The following is a 22926-nucleotide window of genomic DNA, read 5'->3' on the forward strand; positions in this document are numbered from 1 at the left end:
GCCCGTGCACCACAACTACTGAGCCCCCGCACGCCTAGAGCCTGTGCTCTGCAACAAGAGAAGCCACCGGAATGAGAAACCCATGCACCGCAACGAAGAGTAGCCCCCGCTCACTGCAACTAGAGAAAGCCTACGCACAGCAACGAAGACCCAACACAGCCAAAAATAAAAATAAAATAAAATAATATAGAACTATGTATCCAGAGGGAAAGACAGTATTCTGAAGCCTCTGTGGAACCATGTGTTAAAAACGTTCCAGAGATACACAGCTCTAAATCTAGAACATAGAGACCTTTTAATTTCCATCTTAGTTGGAAATCTCCCTGATATAAAGAAGCAAATTGGATGGGTGGGTCCAGCCCTTGATATCATTTAGGCTGCAACCCAGTTCTTTGAGGCATTGAAAATAACTGCTCTTGTCTTTCAAATTGCGTCTTTACAAGAACAGAAAAAGCAGCTATAGAAGCAATTCAAAGCCCACCTACTCTTTTTACCAGTCCCAAGGGAGAAGAGCACAGAGTGCTGGTCCCCAATCCCAGGGAAGGATTCTAAACACTTCTGCCCACTGCAGCTTCTTCTATTGGCGTCTCCAAGGAAAAGAACACAGTCGAGCACTCGATGGAACGCTTTACCTACATAGAGAAGAGACCAAGCAAGACAGATTCTGATAATGGAGACTGGCTCCCCATGGCCAGCAGGTCTCTCCTGGCAGCTGACACAGGGCAACTGACCAATGAGCACTCCTTTCATGCCACAATGGAAGAACCCTGTCCCCTCCTCACAGAGGACAGACACAACAGTGGGTCGGCCAGCTACCATAGGACGCACACGCTTTAAGCAGAGACGAAGGAATACTCAGAAAGTTAAACAAGGAGGGATATTCCCATACAAGGTGAAAAGCCCAGCACAAGCTGTGTGAGCTCTTTATCTCCTGGTAAAAAAGTGTGCTGGGTCCGAGGCCCATTCTCCTGCGGCTGAGTGAGGGGGTCAAGAGACTGCATATATGAGACTGCCTTCCCAAACAATTTTCAAATAAGATAAAATACTGAAACACAAAACATGTTTATTAATAGACCCAAATATCTTTAGTCCCTCTGTAATAAGAAGCCAAAAGTAGATAAACCTATGTTCAGTAATTAATGTTTCAGTATTTTATCTCACTATGAGGAAGAATATGCTTCTAGAAATTATGAAATGTATTGATAAGTTTGCCAATGTCCAGAATGCTGGTGTAACAGACAGTCCACAATGGCTCATTTCTTGGTTTCAATAGAAATTAAGGTTTCTAAGCGTTAAGAATTCTAATCAATATATGTAATCAAAACTACAAGAAGTAATAAGAAAAATGACTCTGTATACAATAAAAGTAGGATGTGTTTTGGTAAGAAAAGGTACGGAATGTGGAAATGCAATTTTAAGGGAAAACAGAGTTATTTTGTTTTAAAGCAGAATAACTGGTTGTTTTAGAATGAGAAATTGTATAAAATTCCTAGAGATCTGGTATGTCCTGGTGTAATGTAATCATAATTCTAGTTATTATCTTAAAATGTTGTATGTCACAGAAACAATAAAAATTCTTTGTTAACTGCATTATAATGAACTCTCATCAGATATTTAGCCATGGCTACTTTTAAGTCTTTTGACATTTACAGACAGTTATTGTTTTACTCTGATGCAATTGCAAAAGTGCTTCCTCTTCAAAGAGATTCATGGAAAGAATTCTTACAAATACAGATTTCTGATAACTTTAAGATCATACCACTGAACTGAATCAGAATTTTCAGAACTCTGATGGAGAAACTGATGAATTCACAAAACTACTGACCCAAGGTCAAGTACTAATCAAGAATTAATTACATGGTGTTGGTGGGAACATAAAGTGGTGTAGCCACTATAGAAAACAGTATGGAGGTTCCTCGAGTTGCCATATGATCCAGCAATCCCACTCCTGAGCATATATCTGAAGAAAACTCTAATTCAAAAAGATACATGCACCCCGATGTGTTCGCAGCAGCACTATTTACAATAGCCAAGACATGGAAACAACCTAAATGTCCATTGACAGATGAATGGATAAAGAAGATTGGTGTGTGTGTGTGTGTATATATATATATATAATAATATATATATATATATATATATATATGAAATAGAATACTACTGAGCCATAAAAAAAGAATGAAATAATGCCATTTGCAGCAACATAGATGGCCCTAGAGATTATCATACTAAATGAAGTAAGTCAGAAAGAGAAAGACAAATATCATACGATTTTACTTATAGGTGGAATCTAAAATATGACACAAATAAGTTTATCTATGAAACAGAAACAGACTCACAGACATAGAGAACAGACTTGTGTTGCCAAGAGGGAGGTGGGGTGGAGGAGGGATGGATTGGGAGTTTGGGATTAGTAGATGCAAACTATTATATACAGGATGGATAAAAAATAAGGTCCTACTGTATAGCACAGGGAACTGTGCTCAATATGCTGCCGTAAGCCATAATGGAAAAGAAAAGGAAAGGAATTAATTACCTGAGAATGAATGAACTGATGAGGATAATTATAAATTTTATGACTTTGAAACATTGCTGACTTTTCAATGGTTTGTTTTCAGATTTAAAAAAACCCCTTTCTCCTTTCATTTAAGTAATCTATATCACAGCAATGTGGTAAAGTATACTTTTGTAAACAGAAATGGTATATATTTATCTTTTTCTCTCTACCTGATCTCTGCAGGATTCAGAAACTCTTATTGAATATTCTTATTTTTTTATGACAATGTAGGTATTTGCATAAGTTCGATAAGAATCTGTCCTCCTTGTAACAGGACAAAATTGGACAAGTCCTTGACTTGGCTTCTTAGACTAAAGAGGCTTTTAAAAATTTAATAAACTAGGGTTGAGCCAATAAAGCCCCGAGGTATCACCAAGCTTTAAATGGAATATCATATTTAAGAATAGGCATAGGGGCTTCTCCGGTGGTGCAGCAGTTAAGAATCCACCTGCCTAATGCAGGGGACACGGGTTTGAGCTCTGGTCCGGGAAGATCCCACCTGCCGCGGAGCAGCGAAGCCCGTGTGCCACAACTACTGAGCCTGTGCTCCAGAGCCCGCGAGCCACAACTACTGAGCCCACATGCCACAACTACTGAGCCTGCAAGCCACAACTACTGAAGCCTGTGCGCCTAGAGCCCGCGCTCCACAACAAGAGGAGCCACCGCAATGAGAAGCCCGCGCACCGCAACGAAGAGTAGCCCCCGCTCACCGCAACTAGAGAAAGCCCGCATGCAGCAATGAAGACCCAACACAGCCAAAAATAAATTAAAAAAAAAAAAAACAATAGGCATAAAATCGCTATTCTTGCTGCTCTTATGCAAATAATCAGGCCAAGTTTAATGAGACTGAGCTTATTTTGAAAAGAAATTCATCTTACTGTGATTAGAAGGGTAATTGTAGAGAGAAAAATTATGTTTCTGTAGAAAACTTTTAACACCCCCTTGTGGACGTCAGATTCATTGTCTTGAGGTTTTGTTATCTACCTGGAAACTGCACTGGATCCTAAATTCTTCTAGTTTCCTCCAATATCTGGCTACAACCCTCCAAACTAACGTTTCCAATTTTCTTCCACCCTTCTGACTTAGAATCTCTGAGAACAAAAACTGTCCTTTTCCCCAAGCCCTGCAAACTACAGCTGAACGACTTGATACGAACTTCAGAGAAACCATCACACCAGCTCACGGATGGATAAACTTTGTGCCTGTTGCTGTGTGGTCCACTGAGAAAGTTCACTAGAACATCCAATGATATCACCAGAGACATTCAAACTACAAAAGATGCTTCGAGCCCAACATCTAGGAACCCAACATCCAGAAATCTTCTTGACTGGCTGTCCTCTGGACTCAGAAACTGATCTATAACCTGTTCCAACCATTATCCTTTGTTTTTCGTTTGTTTCCATAGAAACACGTCTTATTAAATACGATTGCTTGTACCATATAGGTTTAATTTTGGAAACCCACCAGCAACACCTCTTCCTGAAATGAGTCTCAACTGTTTAACTGAACTGACCTGCTCTCAGGACTAAAAGACTGGTTCAGTGAGATGGAGACATCTACCAACTCGAACTCTAGACTGTGAGACTTCTTGGAGAAATTTCAAAGGCAAGGAACACAGGGTAACAAACTATGCCACCCCAAAATATGCCTCTTTGGCTTATGGGTTATTTTGAGCTGATAAAATGGTTTCAGATAACAGAACTGCTTTAGATTATTTGCTGGCTGAACAAGCAGTCTGTGCCATAGCAATGACCTCCTGCTGTACCTGGATCAAGAACTCTGGTATAGTAGAAACTCAAATACAAGAAATTAGCAAACAAGCCACTTGATTAAAAAAGGTTGATGCCTCTTCAGGTGCATTCTTTGATTTACCTGATACCAACTGGTTTGGTTCATGGGGACCCTGGCTAAGGAGCAAACTCAGTCTCTTGGCATTATCCTCCTGACATTCACCACCGTAGTCTGCCTGGAGGCCTATGTTCTCTTAGGGGTCTTAAATACAAGTTTGAAGCCATCAGCAGTACATCAGATGGTCTCTCTCTATATATAAAATAGAATACCACTCAGCCATAAAAAAGAATGAAATAATGCCTTTTGCGGTAACGTAGATGGCCCTAGAGATGATGATACTAAGTGAAGCAAGTCAGAAACAGGAACAAGATGGACGAGGTGAAAAGCAAAAACAATTCTCCCATGGCCCGACATCATAACCTATGAACTCCACAATGAGACAAGTCCCCTGAGGGTGATGGACAGTGGCAGTAATACCAAATTGTTGGTCAGTCTCTCATGCATGAGAGGATGACCAAAAGGGAGGAACTGTTAAAGTACTTAAGAGGCTGTTGGACTGAGGTGCCTCTAAGGCCTTGGTAGCTTATGTAAACAAACCAAAACCTAGGCCAGAGTCAACACACTTAAATCTGAGAAAATGCAACTTATGAACAACTAATCAGGGACAGGCTCTCCCAAATAAGACAACTGCTTAAGCTACGACCAGTCAATTTCCTTGCTTTGCTTTGCTTCTGCATCTTCTCTGTAAAAACCTCCCCATTAGCTCCTGTCAGTGGAAAACTCCTAACCACCTTTGGTTTGGTGCTACCCAATTCAAATAAACTCTTGAATTTTTTTTGCCCACACGGCAGGACTTGTGGGATCTCAGTTCCCTGACCAGGGATTGAAACCCAGGCCACAGCAGTGAAAGCCCAGAATCCTAACCACTAGGCCACCAGGGAACTCCCTTGAAATGTTTAGTGTGTTTTTTACCTTTTACCCTGTAACAGCTATGAGTGGCAGAGTTAAGATTGTTTGCTGTTTAAAAATTGTTTTTAAAATGTGGAAATAAAGCCCAAGAGCATTGCATGGTCTTCCGGGCCCTGCTGGGGCACTGTCCAGTGCCTGCCCAGGGCATCTGACTGGCCAGGGGAGCAGAACTAAGCAGTGTAATTGATTAGGGCCCAGATGTCGTACAAGCTTGTAAAGCTGATAAGATGTGATGATTTCCTCTTCTCTGTGGCAGAGGGTGGTGGTTTCACTGCCCTGGATCTTTCTTAGTTTCACACCTGAGCAGCAATACCTCTGTGTTCCTTTTATTTCCATCCTCTCTAAAACTCCCTGTGTTTCTTTCTCTTTTGCATCAGCTTTGTCACTCTGCTGGTTGCCTCATTAAGGACTTCAACAGAACCTGACACACGCTGTCTATTTGTAGGAGAATGATATTTTTAACACATCGAGAATGATGCTTTGACAATTCAAGCCAGCTGTGCCCAACTTTGTCTGTAACCTTGGGTCTCTGCTCTCTCAATCTGGAGCCCAAGCCCTCTCTCCTGGCCCCTCCCAGCCTCTGCCCCATTCCTGCCTTGTCCCTGGGAGCCCCGGGTCTGGGCACCTGCTGCAGGGTGTGGTGTGAGGCCCAGAAGACAGGGCTCTCCCCGTCCTGGTGTGGACTCCATGTCTCATGTCGAGGTATTAAATGTGATTTTTTTCCTGTTGAGTTTGGGCAGAGGTCCAAAGGCCAAGACCAGCTCTGCAGGTCACACTAGGGGACTGAGAAACTGACTCTGTGACTCACCCCTCCTCACCCAGAGAAGAGAAAGGTTGACGAGGCAAAGGAAGGGAATGTCTCTGGAAAGGCTGGTTTGTGTGCTGGGGTGTCAGCCCTCCTCCTCCCACAGCGGGGCTTTGGTCCTCTGTCCAAGTGAGGGGCTTCTGAGAAGCCTGTGGGGATCTGGGCACGTGTCCCTGGAGGGACCTGGCAGGGCCAGGTCGGTCTGACCCACACCTGGAAGAGGTCAGGGTGATGGTCATGGCTACACTGGCCAGAAGTAGCCAGGGTGATGGGAGGGACGTGGATACCCACATAGCAACAGTCGTGGAGGCAGAGGGTGTGTTTCTGCAGGGCTCCCTTGGACCCTGTGGAAGAGAGCTGGGGGCCCACCCTCCTCCAAGAAAGACTGCCTGGAGAGGGGAAGTCTCAACAGTTGGACGTGATAAACAGCAACTGGGCGGTGGCATTGGCCTGGCTCCGGCACCGCACAGGAGCAGAGTGGAGAAAGAGCAGAGATGCTCAGAGGTGCCCACGCCCTGCCCTATTGCTCCAGCCTCAAGCCTGAAACGAGTACAGGGAGGAGGTTCCGGGGTGGATGAAGGTCTGGAGCTCTAAGGCTTCCCTGAGTACCCGCCAACACCTGAAAGATGACCACAGGATGTGCACAAAATTTCATCTGAATGGCTGGCAAGAGCAATTCCACAGAGCAAACTGAAAGGCTCAGAGGTGACAAAGAGCGTGCTTCCTCCAGCTTGTGTCATATGTTGGTGTCAAGAATTTGCGCTTTAGCGGCTGCCCACGTCCCACCTCCCCACTTCCTGCCCCCAGGCAGCTCCTCCCACCCTGGCCATCCTGTGAATCCCGGAACCAGCATTCCCCGGAGCTGGAAGGGGCTCAGAGGGAGACCAGCAAGCCCAGGTCTTTGTGATTGTTGTCAGATGAGGGACCTGAGGCCCGGGAGGCAGACTGCACCCTTAGGTGACACAGACCTGCAGTATCCTCCTTCCCTTTCTAGAAAGACTGAGACAGAAGGGAGCAAGAGAACACCCATGAGCCTGCAGCTGTATCAGGCGGGTAAGAAGGGTTAGAAAAGGTGTATAAAGCTACCAGCAGTAAAGACGCCCGTGGATTGAAACTCCACTAAGCCAGGGCGCTAGCTGACCCTTCCAGACGCCCTGCGGAGCAGGTGCCATTCCCTACACCCCTGCTGGGCTGGACAGGTGAGGAGGGGCTCAGTGTGGGCAGGAGAGATGCTCCAAATCACCCAGCCAGCAGGAGCACTTGGGAGTAGCTAGAAGGATCATGGCCAGAGGCTTCGAGATGCCAGGCACCTCCCTCTGCCCCTGGGCCCAGCCCCCAGGGATCTCTCTTCAAGGACCACCATCTTCAAAGTTCCATCCTCCCCCAAAATGACAGCCTGGAGAGAGGAATTCTCAGCAGCTGGGAGGCAGGGCTTAGAGGCATCATGAACAGAGACGGCATTTCCCTTCTTTTGAAAAGCCCGGGGTGACCCTGGGCTCCCATTCCCAGCAGCAGCAGTGGTCCAAGTGCCCCCCGGAGGTCCCTGAGGTTGCCCCTCTGCCTTAGACTCACATTCCTATCTGAGCTCCCTCTGCAAACCTTCACTGTATCAGAATCCTGTCTTCTGATTCCTAGAGATTTATTATTGCTTTTGAGGGTTTTAAACCATTATTATTCGACCGATTTTGAGATGATTGATTATATGCTCAATTTTTAATTTTGATCCTTCTTAAAATAGCATTCATTAATTTGACACGTATTTGGGGCCTGTGCTAGGCAAGCACCAAGCTCTGTGCCAGGCACTCGGGACAGGGCAGGGAACAAGATGGGGGACCCGCCCCTGGAGAGGGGACAAAGGTCAGGTGTTCCAGCCCAGCCCCGCTCGCTTGGCCCTTTGTCCCTCAGTGGCCATGAGCTTCGTTGAGAAGCATAAACAGCTTTCAGCTTTGGCTAAAAAGCCAACATGTCACATGTCTCCACTGCCTCATCTTTATGTTTTAGAGATTTAATTTGATTTCTCTTTAGGGAATCGTGATTTCTTTAGCTTCCTTCGCATCCCTCCCATAACAGGATAGAACAAAAGGACACACAGGACCCAAGCTGTTGAGGGTCTCTCCTTCCAGGGTCTGAAGCTCCTGACATCACCCCTTCCTGGGGCGTCCTGCCAAGGAAACTGCAGGGGCCCAGACGCAGGAGCCCCTCTCCCTGTGCCTGGTCTGCATGGTCCGCATGGCCCAGCCTGGGACGAGGTCCTGCTCAGCCCTTGAGCACCTGGCTTAGGGTGGGGCAGGCAGGGAGGCAGAGGGGCAGGCCTGAGTCTGAGAGCACAGGCTCCAGGGGAGCCCCCCGCTGCGTCCCTGCTAGAAATTCCAGGTTGGTGGGTTTTATAGATTTTGAAAGATGGCTATCACTGATTGAGCACTTTCTAGACACAGGCCTTTCTACATGCTTGCTCGTTTTATTTAATCCTTGCTACAGATGTCATATCTGTCTTTGCTGAGGGAAGAGAGGGGTCTCCAGTGAGGGAGGGAAGAGGGGAGAGGACCCCCGGCCCGAGAGCCGCCAGCCCCCTCCCAGCCTATGCTCGCTCTGCCTGAGTCGGTGCGCCCTGGAGAAGGAAGCCCCCTTCCCACCTGCTTTCCCTCCCCAGACCTATGGGTGGGGGAGCCCCGGCTTGGCACTCACTGTCTACCGGCCGCCGAGCAGGACTCTAAGGCTGGGCATCCCTTCCAGTCCTGCTCTCAGGACCGCTGCCCCCCGTCACCCCTGCCCCATTCAAGGTGGGCACAGTTTTAAACCCCAAGCCTGCCCCTTCCTGCCCCCTTGCCCCCAGTCCTGCCAGAGCAGCCCTCATCTCGAGTCAGGTTCCCAGAGATGAAGCGGAAGGAGAAGCTGATGATGTTGCCCAGGTGTTTCTTGCAGCCGTGCTGGCACACCTGCAGCCTCAGGGCAGCCCCCTGGGCCGCGCCAGGGGCCTCGCCGCGCCCCGCCATCGCCAGGCCTGGCCCAGGGGCCCTTCTCCTGCCCTCGCTCTGCCCAACCAGCCACAGTGCCGGCCCCCCAGCCTGCTCTGTGCCTCCTCTGCCTGCGTCTTCCCAGCCTGGCACTCAGTCTTTCCTCTGGAACTCTGTCTGTCTCCCGCCTCTGGTCTGTCTCTCAGTCTCAGTACCAGTCCTGTGGGTCTCGGCCTGTCCCCCCGTGTCTCGGCCTCTGGCCTGTCCTGCTCTCCTCTGCCCTCTGCCCTCTGCCCTCTCTCGGCCTTTCCCAGGGCCGCCTGCCCCTCAGCCTAGCCCAGAGCCCCCGGGGGCCAGCCCTGCTCCTGCCCCAGGGCCGGCCCCTCCCCTGGCTCCTCGGACCCGGTGCTCAATCTCCCCGGAGGCAGAAGGGCTCCTGCAGCTTCCTGGGCTGGGAGGGCATCAGGGCGGGGGTGGGCACTGCTCCTGAGCTCCCAGCAGCAATGGGGGAGGTGCCACTGGCGTGATGTGTGATCTCATTGCAAAGGGGCCTCATCCAGGTCCTGGGGCTTCTGTGCAGCCAGAAAGGGAACAGCCCTGCTCCCATCCACCCCTGCCCAGGAGGCTCAGGGGCCAGGGACCCCGGGCAGAGCTGGGGGATGAGTGGGGGCCTTGGCCTTTGGCTAGCTCTTCACCTGTGCCCTCTGCTCACTGACCCCAGCCCCCAGCCCTGCGGGTGCCTCTGTGGAGTGGAGAAAGGGGAGATGGGCAGGGATCCCTGTGTTGAGGGGGATAAGGAAAAACCAAGGATGTGACTGGAGCAGGCATTGCTGAAGACCCACAGCCCACATTCTCGGAGCACCCGGTGTGCGCAGGCAGCTCGCTAAGGCCCTTCTGGGCATCAAAACAACCCCACGAGGTACGTGTGGTGGAGAACAGCACTGCAGCATTCTCCTCTGCTCTTTTACCTACAGAATTCAGATTTCGTTGGGGGTGGAAATGTGCCCAGCTTGAAAAAAAAACGCCATCCCCCACCTTCCTTGCAGTCAGGGTGGCTCAGTTCTAGCCAGTAAAATGTAAGCGTAAATCTTCCAGAGATTTCTGTGAGAGCGTTGCTTTCCTGATGTAGGCATTTCCACTTCCTCCTTTCCCCTGATTTCTCCTTTCTCTTGTCGGGAGCAAGGCCATGATGGCTGGAGCCAGAGCAACAACTTTGCAACTGTGAGGGAAGCAAAAAACCCCAAAGACCTTGACTCTGATATCCCCAAGCTGCTAAACCAGTGCCAGCCACTGCCTAGCCCAGATTTCTCAGATAGGAGATACATACCTCTGTCTAAATTAAGCTACTGTTGTTTGGGGTTTCTGTTGGCAGGGAAGTAAAAACATTCCTTCCAAAGTGAAAGACCAACTGTTGTACCTTGCACTCCTAGCCAGTGAAAGGACGTACACAAGGGGCTTCTTGTGTACCACAGGTGCTGTGCTGCTCCAGACTGTTTCCAGGCACAAGCAAAGGCTGTGCAGCAGGTCCAGGCTGCGTACAAGCAGCTCTCCCCTTGGGCCTGATGACCCAGCACACTCAATGGCACACAGTGTGTCTGTGGAAAGTTAGGGTGCTCTGCAGGGCCCAGGGTAGGCCCTGATAGGAGCCTCTGCTTTTGAGCAAAGCCATGCTTTCTTTGGCAAAAATCTCTTCTTCTTTTGACACTACTTCTAGCTCACTCCTGGGCCCTCGGGGAGATGGGAGGCCTGACTGTGGGACACCAGGTGACCCTGAGACCTGAGCTGCCCATCGGGAACTAAATGTCCACCTCTCCCCCAGCTCTAAAGGGACATGCACAGCACGTCACCATCACACACAGGTGCTATGTATAAGCTCAGGGTCGGGGGTCTAGAAGGCTCAGGTAGGTGTCTGCTCATAAATGGGGCTCAGACCCCCATAGTAACAGCTGCATTGCCACCTTCCCCTCAACCCACACCTGTGGCCTCATGGGGAGTCCCTAAGACCGTTTGAGGAGGAAAAGCACGTGTATGTAATTTATAGACAGAGCTGCAAGAAATGCTGGCACCAACTAAAAGTTGACATGGCAGCCCACTCAGAGGGGAAGGGCAGTGGAGAAGGGAAATCTTCCTGGTGGGCAGAACGTTGAGTCCATCTGCTTGCTTACATTGTCTGGAAGGAGGGGTGGCCTGAGGTACAGATTGACATTGACTCAGGGGTGGGTACTAAGCATGCGTTCAGGGGTCAAGGAGGTGGAGGAAAGAAGATTGGAGGAGTGCTGATTTAGGAGGTGTGAGGGTGTCACAGTCCTTTGTGGATGCTGTCCAAAGGGCAGCCAGGCCTGCGGAGGCACTGAGAGTCTGGTGGACAAGATGGCCTGTCCGTGCACGTCAGTCAGCCTGTATTCCTGGCCATGAACAAAGGGCCATGGGGGACGAAGATTACTCATGGGTCCACGAAATGAACTTCCCCTCACTGGGCTGATCTGGCTACAGCTGTTGTCAGGTGCCCAGCCTGCCAGCAGGGTGACAAGCCAGCCACCAGGTGGCAGGTCAGCTCCACCCTGGCAGGGACCATCATTTACTCTTTCTGGAATTGACATTCATTCTGAATACAGACCTCGCTTTCTGCCCACCTTGCTTCTGCCAACAACACCGCCCATCGCTGTGTCCCACGCATCATTGTTACTGACTCAAAGACTCATTTTACAGCAAAGAATTGTGGCCAAAGGCCAGTGCTGACAAGACGCACGGGCCTCCCCCTATTCCCCATGCCCAGAAGCGGCTGGACTTACAGAACAGCGAAAAAGCCCACCGTACACTGGTTCCAGTGCTAGTGGTGAGGTGCAGGTGCTGTCCTGGATGTGCCACCATATATGCCCCTCCTCCAGCCGGAAGAACGGGTCCAGAACCAAGGCAAGCACCAGCCCCCAACCACATACTTGCAGCATTTTTGCTTCTCATCTCCAATACTTTGGGCTCCGGATAAGAGGTTTTAGATCCCTAAAGAAGAATGCTGGGACTTCCCTGGCGGTCCAGTGGTTAAGACTCTGCACTCCCAATGCAGGTGGTGGGGGTTCGATCCCTGGTCAGGGAACTAAGATCCCGCGTGCCGCACAGCGCAGCCAAAAAAAAAAAAAAAGAAGAATGCTTCCCCAAAGGGGAGACACCAGTGCATCTGCTGAACTGGAAGCTGAGACTGTCACCTGGCCATCTGGGGCTCCCCACACCACTCAGGCCAACTGACATGAAAGGGCATTGGCGGGGATGAATAATGCCGATTATCCAGGGGAGAAGGTGTTACCCCTACATGGGGTGGAGGATGGGAACTATGTCTCAGACCTAGTGAATTCACCACACAACCTATTCATATTGCCAAATACAGGGATCAAAGTGAGTGGGGGTGGGGTGGAGTTATAGGTAGGATGACCAAGGGCTCAGATCCCTCAAGAATGAGAGCTTGGATCACTCCACCATGGGTTGGTTCTTAGCTGAGGGCCCTGCGGTGGATTAAAATGGCCACAGATTTCATACTGCAATTCCACGGAAAGGTAGTCTATTTCCCCTCCGCTAGGCTAAGCCTATGATTGTTTTGACCAATAGCATGCAGCAGAAGTGATGCTGTGTGAGTTCTAGAGCCTCGGCCTCAACAACTCTCTGCCTAAAAAAAAAAAAGAACTCTCTGCCTTACTTATTGGAACACCCTTTCCTGGAAGTCAGCCACCTTGTACCTGAGTCCACCATGCTGTGAGGATGCTCAAGCAGCCATGTGGAGAAAGACAGGCACTGAGGCACCAGATGTGTGGGTGGAACCTTTCGGAACCTCCCAGCCCAGCCCAGTCACCAGCTAAGCAAAGGCAAGTGAGAAATCACAACTGATGCCATGTGGAGTAGAAGTACCATCGGGGGGAAGGTAGGGGGGCCCCCCCAAATGCCTGACCCACAGAACTGGGAGAAAAAAATGGTGGTTGTTTTAAGCCACTACATTTGGGAGTATTTTGTTAGGTAACAAAAGGTAACTGAAGCGTCTCTCCTTCACACTGGGGGGCTGAACTCTCCAGAGAAATCCTCTTCACAAATCATCTTCCCTCCAGGCTCTAACCATTCAACTTTTTACACTTTTGATAAGGGTAAAAGCTTCAAAAGCCATATACAGTTTTCAGATAAATCCTTGAAAATTTGCACCTGATCTGGCATCTCATTTTGAAACATGATGTTGAGTATGTCTTGGTGCTCCAAACACATTAAAATTCTGTTAGGGACTTCCCTGCTGGTCCAGTGGTAAAGAATCTGCCTTCCAATGCAGGGGACGTGGGTTCGATCCCTGGTCAGGGAGCTAAGATCCCATGTGCCTCGGGGCAATTAAGCCCACGCGCCGCAAGCGCCTCAATGAGAGAGCTCACGTGCCGCAAACTACAGAGCCCACGTGCCACAACTAGAGAGAGAAAACGCTCATGACACACCTAGAGAGAAGCCCGAGCACCACAACGAAAGATCCCACATGCCTCAATGGAGATCCCGTGTGCCGTAACTAAGACCCAAGATAGCCAAATAAATAATTTTTTTAATTAAAAAAAAATTCTGTTAGTATATAGTTATATATCCTTATGTATTATAGACAAGCTAATTTACCTTTTCATCCCTGTACCTTTCTACTACCACTCTTTTTTTTTAAACATATTTATTGGAGTATAATTGCTTTACAACGTTGTGTTAGTTTCTGCTGTATAACAAAGTGAGTCAGCTATATGCATACATATATCCCCATATCCCCTCCCTCTTGCGTCTCCCTCCCTCCCCCCCTCCCTATCCCACCCCTCTAGGGGGTCACAAAGCACCGAGCTGATCTCCCTATGCTATGCGGCTGCTTCCCACTAGCTATCTATTTCACATTTGGTATCTACTACCACTCTTTTATCATGCGTGCTGGTGGTGGTGGTGGTGACTTTATGATTTTACATGGGGGTGACAAACCCCAGGAGAAATGAGTATCTCCCAGAGGTGGATGCAGTGGCTGAGAATCTGGGTCTCCACTTTGGGGGAAGGGGCAGGAATGTGTCCCTTTGCATGGGGAATGGTCACACTGTGTCACACAGGAGCATGTGGCCGCAGCTCTGGCGTCCCTACCGGAATGGGCTGGGACATGGGGTGTTTCCCATAGCAGCAGGCAGGGCCCTGGCCTTGTCACATCCAGGCCTCCTTCTCTGGCCCTTTAGAGTTTCTGCAGACTTCGCAACAGCTTCGAGTAAATGTCTCTCTGCTTAAACCAGCCAGCCTGGATTCAGGCGTCTGCCACAAAGACCCCAGGTTACTCTGTGGGTGATATTATTATTCCAGGCTTACAGTTAAAGGCACCCAGTCCCACTGTCCTCGTGGGAGCCAGACTTGAGAAGCGGGTCTGTCCGGTTGGTGGCTTAGCCGTGCCCCTGGAGAGGGGGCCTGACATTCTGATTGGAGGGACTTTCGGTGCCGGGGAGATAAGCAGAGCAGCTCAGAGTGCCAGCCTCTGGGTCACTGAGGATGGCCTCCCAGCGTTGGGGAGGGATGCACTTCTGGGGCCACGTCAACGGCTCTGAGCGGCCCGGTCCCGGGCCCACCCATCTTAAAGGCCACCGCTGCTGACTGGCTCCCGACCCCATGTTGGGGCTTTTACAGCCCAGGGGTGACCCCCAGGGTGCAGCAGCAGCAGCTGGCCTGGCCCCCTGTCCTCGTGCCACCTGGTCCCTGAGTCCCACCCACTCCTTGCCGAGTTGCCGAGGCTCAGGCCACCCTCGTGTTCCACTGGGCCATGCTCCTTGGGTCCTGTTCTAAGATGTCCCAGAAATCTGTGGCTCAGGCCGCCTCTGCTGAATGGAAACCACCCCTACCGCCAACAAGGGTGCAGTGTCCTGGCCACCTGCCCGCCTTCTGCAGGCGCCAGCCCAGGACACCCAGCTGGGCCAGGCTGAGCGCAGGGACAGAGCTACACTGAATGGCACGATTGTCCTCTGCACCCAGAGCCCTGGGAGGCTCCTGAAGGAGCAGAGGCACCTCATCTGCACACGGCTGATCATTTCACGAGCACATGGAGCCCTTGGTGTGAGCAAGGTGTCCTCAAGGGATGTGATGGGACTGCAGAGCCGAGGCCCGGGAGCGATGCTCAGTGGAGAGAGGGGTACACTGGGGTCCCGGCTCCTCTGCCTGGGAGGGTGGCTGCTGCCTACACAGACCCCGAGCCCCACCTTCCCGCAGTTCCCGAGAGAAAAGTCAGGGAAGACACACATCAGAGTGGGCACCCTGCCCGCAGCATATGGAAGACGCTCCAGGTCAGAGACCTCGCTCAGGCCCTGACCCGTGGGACCCGCTGACTCATGTGACCTTCTTGAGAGTCAGTCTGCTCTTTACTTTTAGTAAAACAGAGTGACCCTCCGTGCCAGCCTCACACAACTAAGGATTGCATTTTCTGTGTTCCACATGGCCTGGCAGGGTGTCTGGTAAACATGTCACCAGGGGAATGGGCAGGGCTGAGCAGAGCCCTTGGTAGTGTCCTGGGCCCTGCACCCCTTCCCCACCCCCACTGCTGCATGGCCGTGACCAGCCATTCAGCAAAGGCTTCCACACGGCTCTAGAAGGAGCTGACGGGAATAGACGCTGCCATCTAGGAGCCCATCGAGCTAAAGGTGGGACCTTTGGGTGTGGTCCCCTCGGCCCTGTTTCCTCTCGTTGTGACCCCAGACACACCCAGCCTGCTCCCCGGGCTTGCTCTTCCCCGTGTCCACACACACTCAGGTGTGCAAAAGGCCTCAGCAAGGGGGGCACACCACACCCCAGCCCCATCCTGAAGACCACCTTGTGCCAGATGTTTCTGCTGGAAGTTGGAAGCTGGAGCCAGGGCTCAGCAGGAGAGAGGCCTGGGAGTGGGGTGGGTGCTGGATGCCGAGGACCGGGGAGGGAGAGACAGACACCGGTGTCACGGAGGGGCTGCAAGATCCACGGGGGGAAAAGGAGGAGGCTGAGCTGCTGCCAAGAAGACCCTGGAGATGCAGGCCAGTAAGAATTTGAGCCTCGAATGAATGGAGAAAGATGTGATGTACATATATATGCAATGGAATACTACTCAGCCATAAAAAAGAACGAAATCATGCCATTTGCAGCAACATGGATGGACCTGGAGATTATCGTACGAAGTGAAGTTAAGTCAGACAAAGAAAAATACCGTGTGATATCACTTATATGTGGAATCTAAAATACGACACAAATGAACTTATCTACAAAACAGAAAGAGAATCACAGACATAGAGAACAGACTTGCGGTTACCGAGGGGGGAGGGGGGTGCAGGAGGGAGGGATTGGGAGTTTGGGATTAGCAGATGGAAACTAGTATATATAGAATGGATAAACAAGGTCCTACTGTAGAGCACAGGGAACTCCTGTGATAAAACATAATGGAAAGAATATGAAAAAGAATATATATATATGTACAACTGAGTCACTTTGCTGTACAGCAGAAAGTAACACAACATGGTAAGTCAACTATACGTCAATAAAATTGGGGGTGGTGGGATGAATTGGGCGATTGGGGTTGACATGTATACACTGATGTGTATAAAACTGATGACTAATAAGCCCCTGCCGTATAAAAATAAGTAAGTAAATAAATAAAATAAAATTCTTCAGATCGTAAATCTAAAAAAAATAAAAAGAATCTGGGCCTCCAGCGAGGCGAGGCTGGGCCCATCAGAGCAGACCCGAGCCTGTTGGGCGCACAAGGCCGGCCACACGAGGGCGCCACGGCTCACCTCTGCTCCCTGTTCCTACCCTAATGGAAAACAATTGCTTTTACTCTGCTGCGGAAAAACAGCCCTGTGAAGATGTGAGCTTCCCAGTTAAGCTGTTTGTATGAAATTGTAGTAACCTCATGTTTCTGCGTCGTCCCAAGAAGCTGGAGAGAGAGAGCGCACACGGACCCCACATGTGTATTCACAGGCCCCAGGGCCTCCATGGAGGCTGCTCTGGGTAACGGAATGGTCAGAAAAGGGTGACAAAGCAGCACGGGTGGCAGGGGCTCAGGAAAGCAGAAGGGAGGGGACTGGAATCACGCTGGGAGCGCCCTAGAGTGGGTGTGCAGGTAAAGGACAGGGGCCTGGCCTGCACAAACTGCTGGCCCCACCTCCATCACGCCTGGGAGGCTGGGGCCATGAATATACCCATTTTCCAGGCAAGGGGACTGAGGCTCCCTGGAAAACACAGTGTCTGAGACAACGAACAAGACACGGCTGTCAGGATCTAAGTCTTCACATTTTCCTTAAAGTCCAAGAGGCAGAGTCTCATGCACGCCTATGTGTGTGGTCACAGGAGTGCACATGGTGTGTGTGTGGCGTGCACACCTGTGTGTGATGTGTGTGCACCCACATGTGCTTGGTGGGTGTGCACAGGTGTGAGTGGGTGGTATGTGTGTGAGAGTATAGGGGTTGCATGAGGTCCCCCCTGCATCTCTTACTGCATCACAGACACCAAATATCGCCAACAGCAAGTGCCGGCCATCCATGTCTGCCACAAACTCCCAGAATGCAGCATGAGGCCAAAAGCCAGCCCCAGCCCCTGGGCTGCACTGGGCAGGACCGGGGGGGGCGCTGAAGCCCGGGCCTTCTCCTCCCCAGGCCCCTGCACGTGTTTGCACCCTGCAGGTGAGCATCAGCCCCCCTTTTCACAGAGGACTTAGAAAGGAAGACTGTGTCACCCAAGGTCAACGGTCAGCGAGGCTCTGAAGTCCCCCGCTCCATCCTCCCAGCTGGGAAAATTCCAGCATGGTCCTAACGATCTGTCCCCACCTCCTTGGGTCCCGCCTTGAGGTCAGCACCCTGCGGGAGCAGGCATCGATGAATGGGAACAGGCGTGAATGAATAGAAACATGTCCCCGCAGAGGCAGAGGTAGTGTGGCCCAGGCCGGGGTCCCAGGGTAGGTCTGTGTGCTCAGAACAGGCCCCCACCTTCTTTCCAGCCAGCCCAACCCCTACCTGAGCCCTGCGGGGCTGCGCTGGACAGGATCCACTTCACCAGGCAGCACCGCATCAGGGCCTGGCGGGTGAGCCTCGGCCGCTGCCACTTGACGCCGTCCTTGCTCAGAGGTGTGCGCCCGGGGTCCCCCAGGAGGCTGCCGTCTGACACTTTCATCACCTCCTGCAGCAGGAACAGGCAGAGTGGCCCTGAGCCCTTGCTCCCCAAGGGGACCTCCAGATCACCCCCAGGCCAGCCCTGAGGCCGTCCTTCACTCCACCCAGGGTCTTGCCTTTCAGGGATGCATGCCAGGAGCCCGCAGTCCCGCTGCTGCCCCCCGCCCCTGGTCATCTCCTGCCCGGTTTCTTAGCAGCCCCACTCTCCAAGAGCCCTTGGTCACTGCGTGGCGAGGCCACCTTGCAGGCACAGACAGTGTCCGCTAGAAAAAGCTGCGCCAGTGATCCAAGCTGGAGGAGTGGGCTGAGAATGACGTTAAAGGCCACCGTGGGGCTCTGTGCACCCTGTGCTCCCACACACACTCCACACCAGCCACACCAGGCTGCTCTGTGAACACACCCCTTCCACACTTGAGCCCTGCTCATGCTTTAAGATCCCGCTAGCAAGTCACCTCCCCCATGAAGCCCCCCTGGCTTCTAAAGCTGAGGGAGTTGGGTCTGTCCCTGCACTGATAGTTCCACAACAGCACGGACTGTGCAGTGGGAATTTGCTGAAGAACTCCCGATTGAAGGCAGGGTCTATGGGCAGGGGTTCCCCGACTGGGCACCCTGGTCTGTTACGTGATGGGGCCCTTGGAAGGAGGGAGGTGAGGGTCCAGACTTACTCATCAACACCCCTGACCCTGGCACGGGCCTGGCTGTCAGAGCCAGACAGTCCCTTAGAGATCACAGTCCAAACCCCTCACTGACTAAAGCCCAGAGAGGGGAGCAGATCTGCACAGGGTCACACAGCAAAGTTGGCCTCCTCACTTCACGCCAGAGCCCTCGATCTTTTTTCACCTTGAGGCAAACCGAGGCCGCATCAAAGGCCCGAGGACCTTCCCAGGAGGGGGCACATGGATGCAACCCACTACTGTACTCTGTGCAACCATCTGAAGAAACGACTCAAACAGCTGATGGGGGAGGGACTTCCCTGGTGGTCCAGTGGTTAAGACTTCACCTAATGCAGAGGGTGCAGGTTCAGTCCCTGGTCCCCTGGTCGGGGAACTAAGATCCCTCATGCCTCACAGCCAAAAAGCCAAAACATAAAACAGAAGCAATATTGTAACAAACTCAATAAAGACTTAAAAAAACCCCAAAAAACAAAACTGACGGGTAGAATCTTGGAGGAGGGAGCTGTGGGTGGGATGTTAAGATGCTGGGCTGTGAGTGGGGCTAGGGAAAGGACAGCCCGGGGTCACAGTGGAGGCCCGGAGTGGTGAGGTTTGTTTTCCTACAACAGTATTTTGAGCACCCTCACCTGGCCTGCCAGTGGCCCACCATCCTCAGTGCCCAGGCTGGCATCTGTTGAGTCTGGTTTGCTGCCCTTGTGCCATGCCTCCTGCTTGGGGCGGCAGTGCCACAGGTGTGGCCTGGCCCGTTGGGTCGTGGCCGCAGGTAGCCCCAGGTTCATGGTACCCGGGATGCGCGGTCTGAGCTCCAGACGTGGGAGGAAGCAGTGTGCCCCCGTGGGTACCAGTTCTGAGTGGGTGGGTTGACTGGCCAGGACAATGGCCAGTGGGGTGACGGGTTGGTGATGTCCCTCCAGGGTTGTGGGGTTTCACATGTGCTACATTTGTACAGTGCTGAAGAGTATACGGGTGTCCGAAATAAATCACAAACAGAAGTACATTCAAGCAAGTTCTGCAGATGCAGAGACCCCAGCGCAGCCCCTGCCTCGGTCAGGTTCTCAGGTACGAGGAGCGGAGAGACAGACCCAGGCTGATGGTAACTGGAAAGGAATCAGCAGTGGGGAGCCCAGGCCAGTCCTCCCCGGGAAGGACAGAGAGCCAGGCTTGGAAGACAGACCAGAGCAAGAAGCAAGCTGCTGGATAGCCAGACCTCAGCCACGGTCACCCATGGGACAGCAAGGGCACCTCCGCTGTTGCTGAATAACACGACCCTGGGGCTAGCACCGCCATCCCAGGGGCACTGGGCCTGGGAGCCCCCACTGGTGTGATGGCCCTGCTGCCCCTGGAACCTGGAGGCTGCCGGGGGAGCCTCGGTTGAGGGACTAGCTCCAGGTTCAAGGTCAAGAGCAGAGGGGTCAGATTGTCCCAGCCCAGGTCATATGCCTAATCCCTGGCTGCAAGGAGGGCTGGGAAAGCAAGCTTCTGGCCTAGAACCTAGAGGTTCTTTCATGCCCTCTAGGGAGGCTTTCCTGAACTTGAGGAATAAGAAAAACCCTACAGATATCCCCTAAATTGTGGAGTTTGTGCGAATGCCCAGGTGAGGGGAGGCTTGTGCACTGCCTCCTGCAGGCTCTGGTTCGGAGGGAGAACCCTCCAGGTGCTGAGCTGGCTCATGACCCCATGAGGCCCGTCCACATTTGGGGCTGGGCGGTTGGCCTCCTGGTCAGCTTTCGGTGAAGTGGCCGTCTAGACAGGACAACGTCCAAACCCCTTATCCTGACTTTCAGGACCTTCCCAGCCAGGTCCCAGCTGCCGGTTTTCCCTCCTGTAGTCATCAGCCCCGCAAGCCACCTCCCCAAGACACACCCTCGGCGGCACCCACCACATTCCTCCTCTTCTCCAAGGCTCAGCCTGCCAGGGGGGCGTCAGCAGTGCCCGGGCCGCAGCTAGGGTGGGCACTCACCATCCCAATGGGGCAGAAAGAGGGGGTAAGCGGGGGTGGCCAGGGGCCCCAGGGTGCCAGGGATGCTGAGGGAGGCACCCTATACACACACACATGCATCCACACAGACATGCACGCACACGCACATCCACACACACACACGCACAAGCACACGCATCCACACACGCACATGTACACACATGCACACACACACGCACACACACACACGCACACATGCACGCACATCCACACACACACGTGCACACACACATGCACGCAATGCACATGCACACACACATGCACGCAATGCACGTGCACACACACACAACCATACACACATGCCCATGCACACACACATGCCCATCCACACACACATGCACACACATGCACATGAACACACATGCATATCCACGCACACACACACGCACATCCACACACATGCATGCACATCCACACACGCCACATGCACGCACACGCGCATGCACACACATGCACACACATGCCCATCCACACACACATGCAAGCACATACACATGCACACACACATGCACATCCACACACACGCACACGTGCACACAGGCACTGCTCAGGCTGTCAGAGAGAGAAACTTCTCCATTATTAATGATCTGCTTCAGGAGAGAAATGGTCTCGATGAATAAAGTCTTTCTTTCGGTCCAGGAGGTGGGTAGGGGGAAGTGGGCCGCTGGTGCTTCATTATTTCCTGAATTCTTTGCTGTAGGCTCTGCATATAGGCTTAGGAGAGAACATCAGAGGGGGAAACTGAGGTGGCCCTCAGCATCTCAGGCAGGAGCTGTCTGTAGGGACCCCACCCCCCATCTCAGGATGGCGCTGGCGCTGCTGGCAGGGGCCGCCCTGGCAGAGCCTGCGGCTAGTCCTGGGCACTCTATCGTACAGCCAGGCCTGAGCTGATGTGGGGAGACCCAGCCGGTGGCCCGGGGTTCTGTCCTCCTGGGACGGCTGGGAGGGCCCACAGGGCGGGGCTGAGAGCCCCCCTCATGCATGTCTATTCTGGGCCTTAAGGTCACCTCGTTGTCATGACAGCCCCAGGAGGTTGGCAACACCATGCCCATTTTAAAGATGAGGAAACTAAGTCTCAGAGAAGCTTGGGGGCATGCCAGGGCCACACTGCACTCATGGCCTCCTGGTTCCAAAGTTCAGGCAGCCTTGGCCAGGCTGCGCTGCTTAGCTTTCCTGGGCCAGGCCCCCGAAGGGCCTTGGAAGATGGGGAGGGGCTCCCAAGCCCCCCAACCATGTCAGAGTAATGGTTTACTCATGTCCCAGGCTAAGGAGTACCTCTTCTGCTGGAGAGAGTTGGACGAGGGTGGAGGAGCCCTGGGCCATGTCCTCCAGCTGGCTGAGGGCCAGGACCCCGCTGTGAGGCCCACAGGCAGGGCCTGGGATGGCCTCCCACTTGAAATGGGTGAGGGGGTCCTGACAGCGAGGAGAGGAAGGGCCCACCGTGGCTGGGCACAAGCAGGGCCACACAAATGCCAGGACGGGCCGAGGCCCGTGTACTTGGCCCATCAGAAGGTGGGGGAGGGAGGAGGCTGGGGGAGTGACCACCAGCTCATCCTCATGACTAGCTGACACTCGTCTGTCTGAGGGAGGGTCTGCCAGGGCTGGCAGGGAACCTTAATGGCCACTCCGGACTCCCTCCTCCTGAACAGGGGGGCTCTCAGACATCGAAGGAGGGAGCCCCTCGAGGTGACACCACCTCAGTCCCTGACGCTTCTGTGCAGGGAGGTGACAGAGTTGACGAGGCCTGAGTTGGTGAGGAGACTGCAGCAGAAATTAAATCCCCGGCCAGCCTGCTTTGAGGCCCCAGTGGCTTCTGCTGCATGTCAGTAAAACCCAGGGCCTGTGCGGACCTGCAAACCCCTCAGTCAATCCCACCTGACCCTGTGAGTCCATCTCGCCTCCACTGCCCGCCTCATCTGTTCTGCACGTGCCCACATGCCCGCATGCCTGGCTTGAGCACCTCACAGCTTTGCACCTGCTGCTCCTCCGCCACACACTCCCCCCACGCCGGCCCCTGCACACGCCTTCCCCCCCGCACACGCCTTCCCC

General features: G+C 52.5%; 1 protein-coding gene across 2 annotated transcripts in view; it reads right to left on the bottom strand.

The window, feature by feature from the left end:
- Positions 1-22926, bottom strand: part of KCNIP3 (potassium voltage-gated channel interacting protein 3) — a 94690-nt gene that overhangs the window by 62446 nt on the left and 9318 nt on the right. Inside the window, exons 1-2 of one of the 2 annotated variants that reach the window (XM_007470198.1) lie at positions 18637-18651; positions 18070-18232 (exon numbers count right to left, since the gene is read on the bottom strand). In XM_007470198.1, coding sequence (XP_007470260.1) covers positions 18070-18232; positions 18637-18651 — 178 coding nt within the window. Of the gene's footprint in view, positions 1-18069; positions 18233-18636; positions 18652-22926 lie in introns of those variants that run through there. The other variant, XM_007470197.1, reaches the window with a different exon arrangement.

This window comes from Lipotes vexillifer, unplaced genomic scaffold, assembly GCF_000442215.2.
Source record: "Lipotes vexillifer unplaced genomic scaffold, Lipotes_vexillifer_v1.1 scaffold1139, whole genome shotgun sequence".
NCBI classification, from domain to species: domain Eukaryota; kingdom Metazoa; phylum Chordata; class Mammalia; order Artiodactyla; family Lipotidae; genus Lipotes; species Lipotes vexillifer.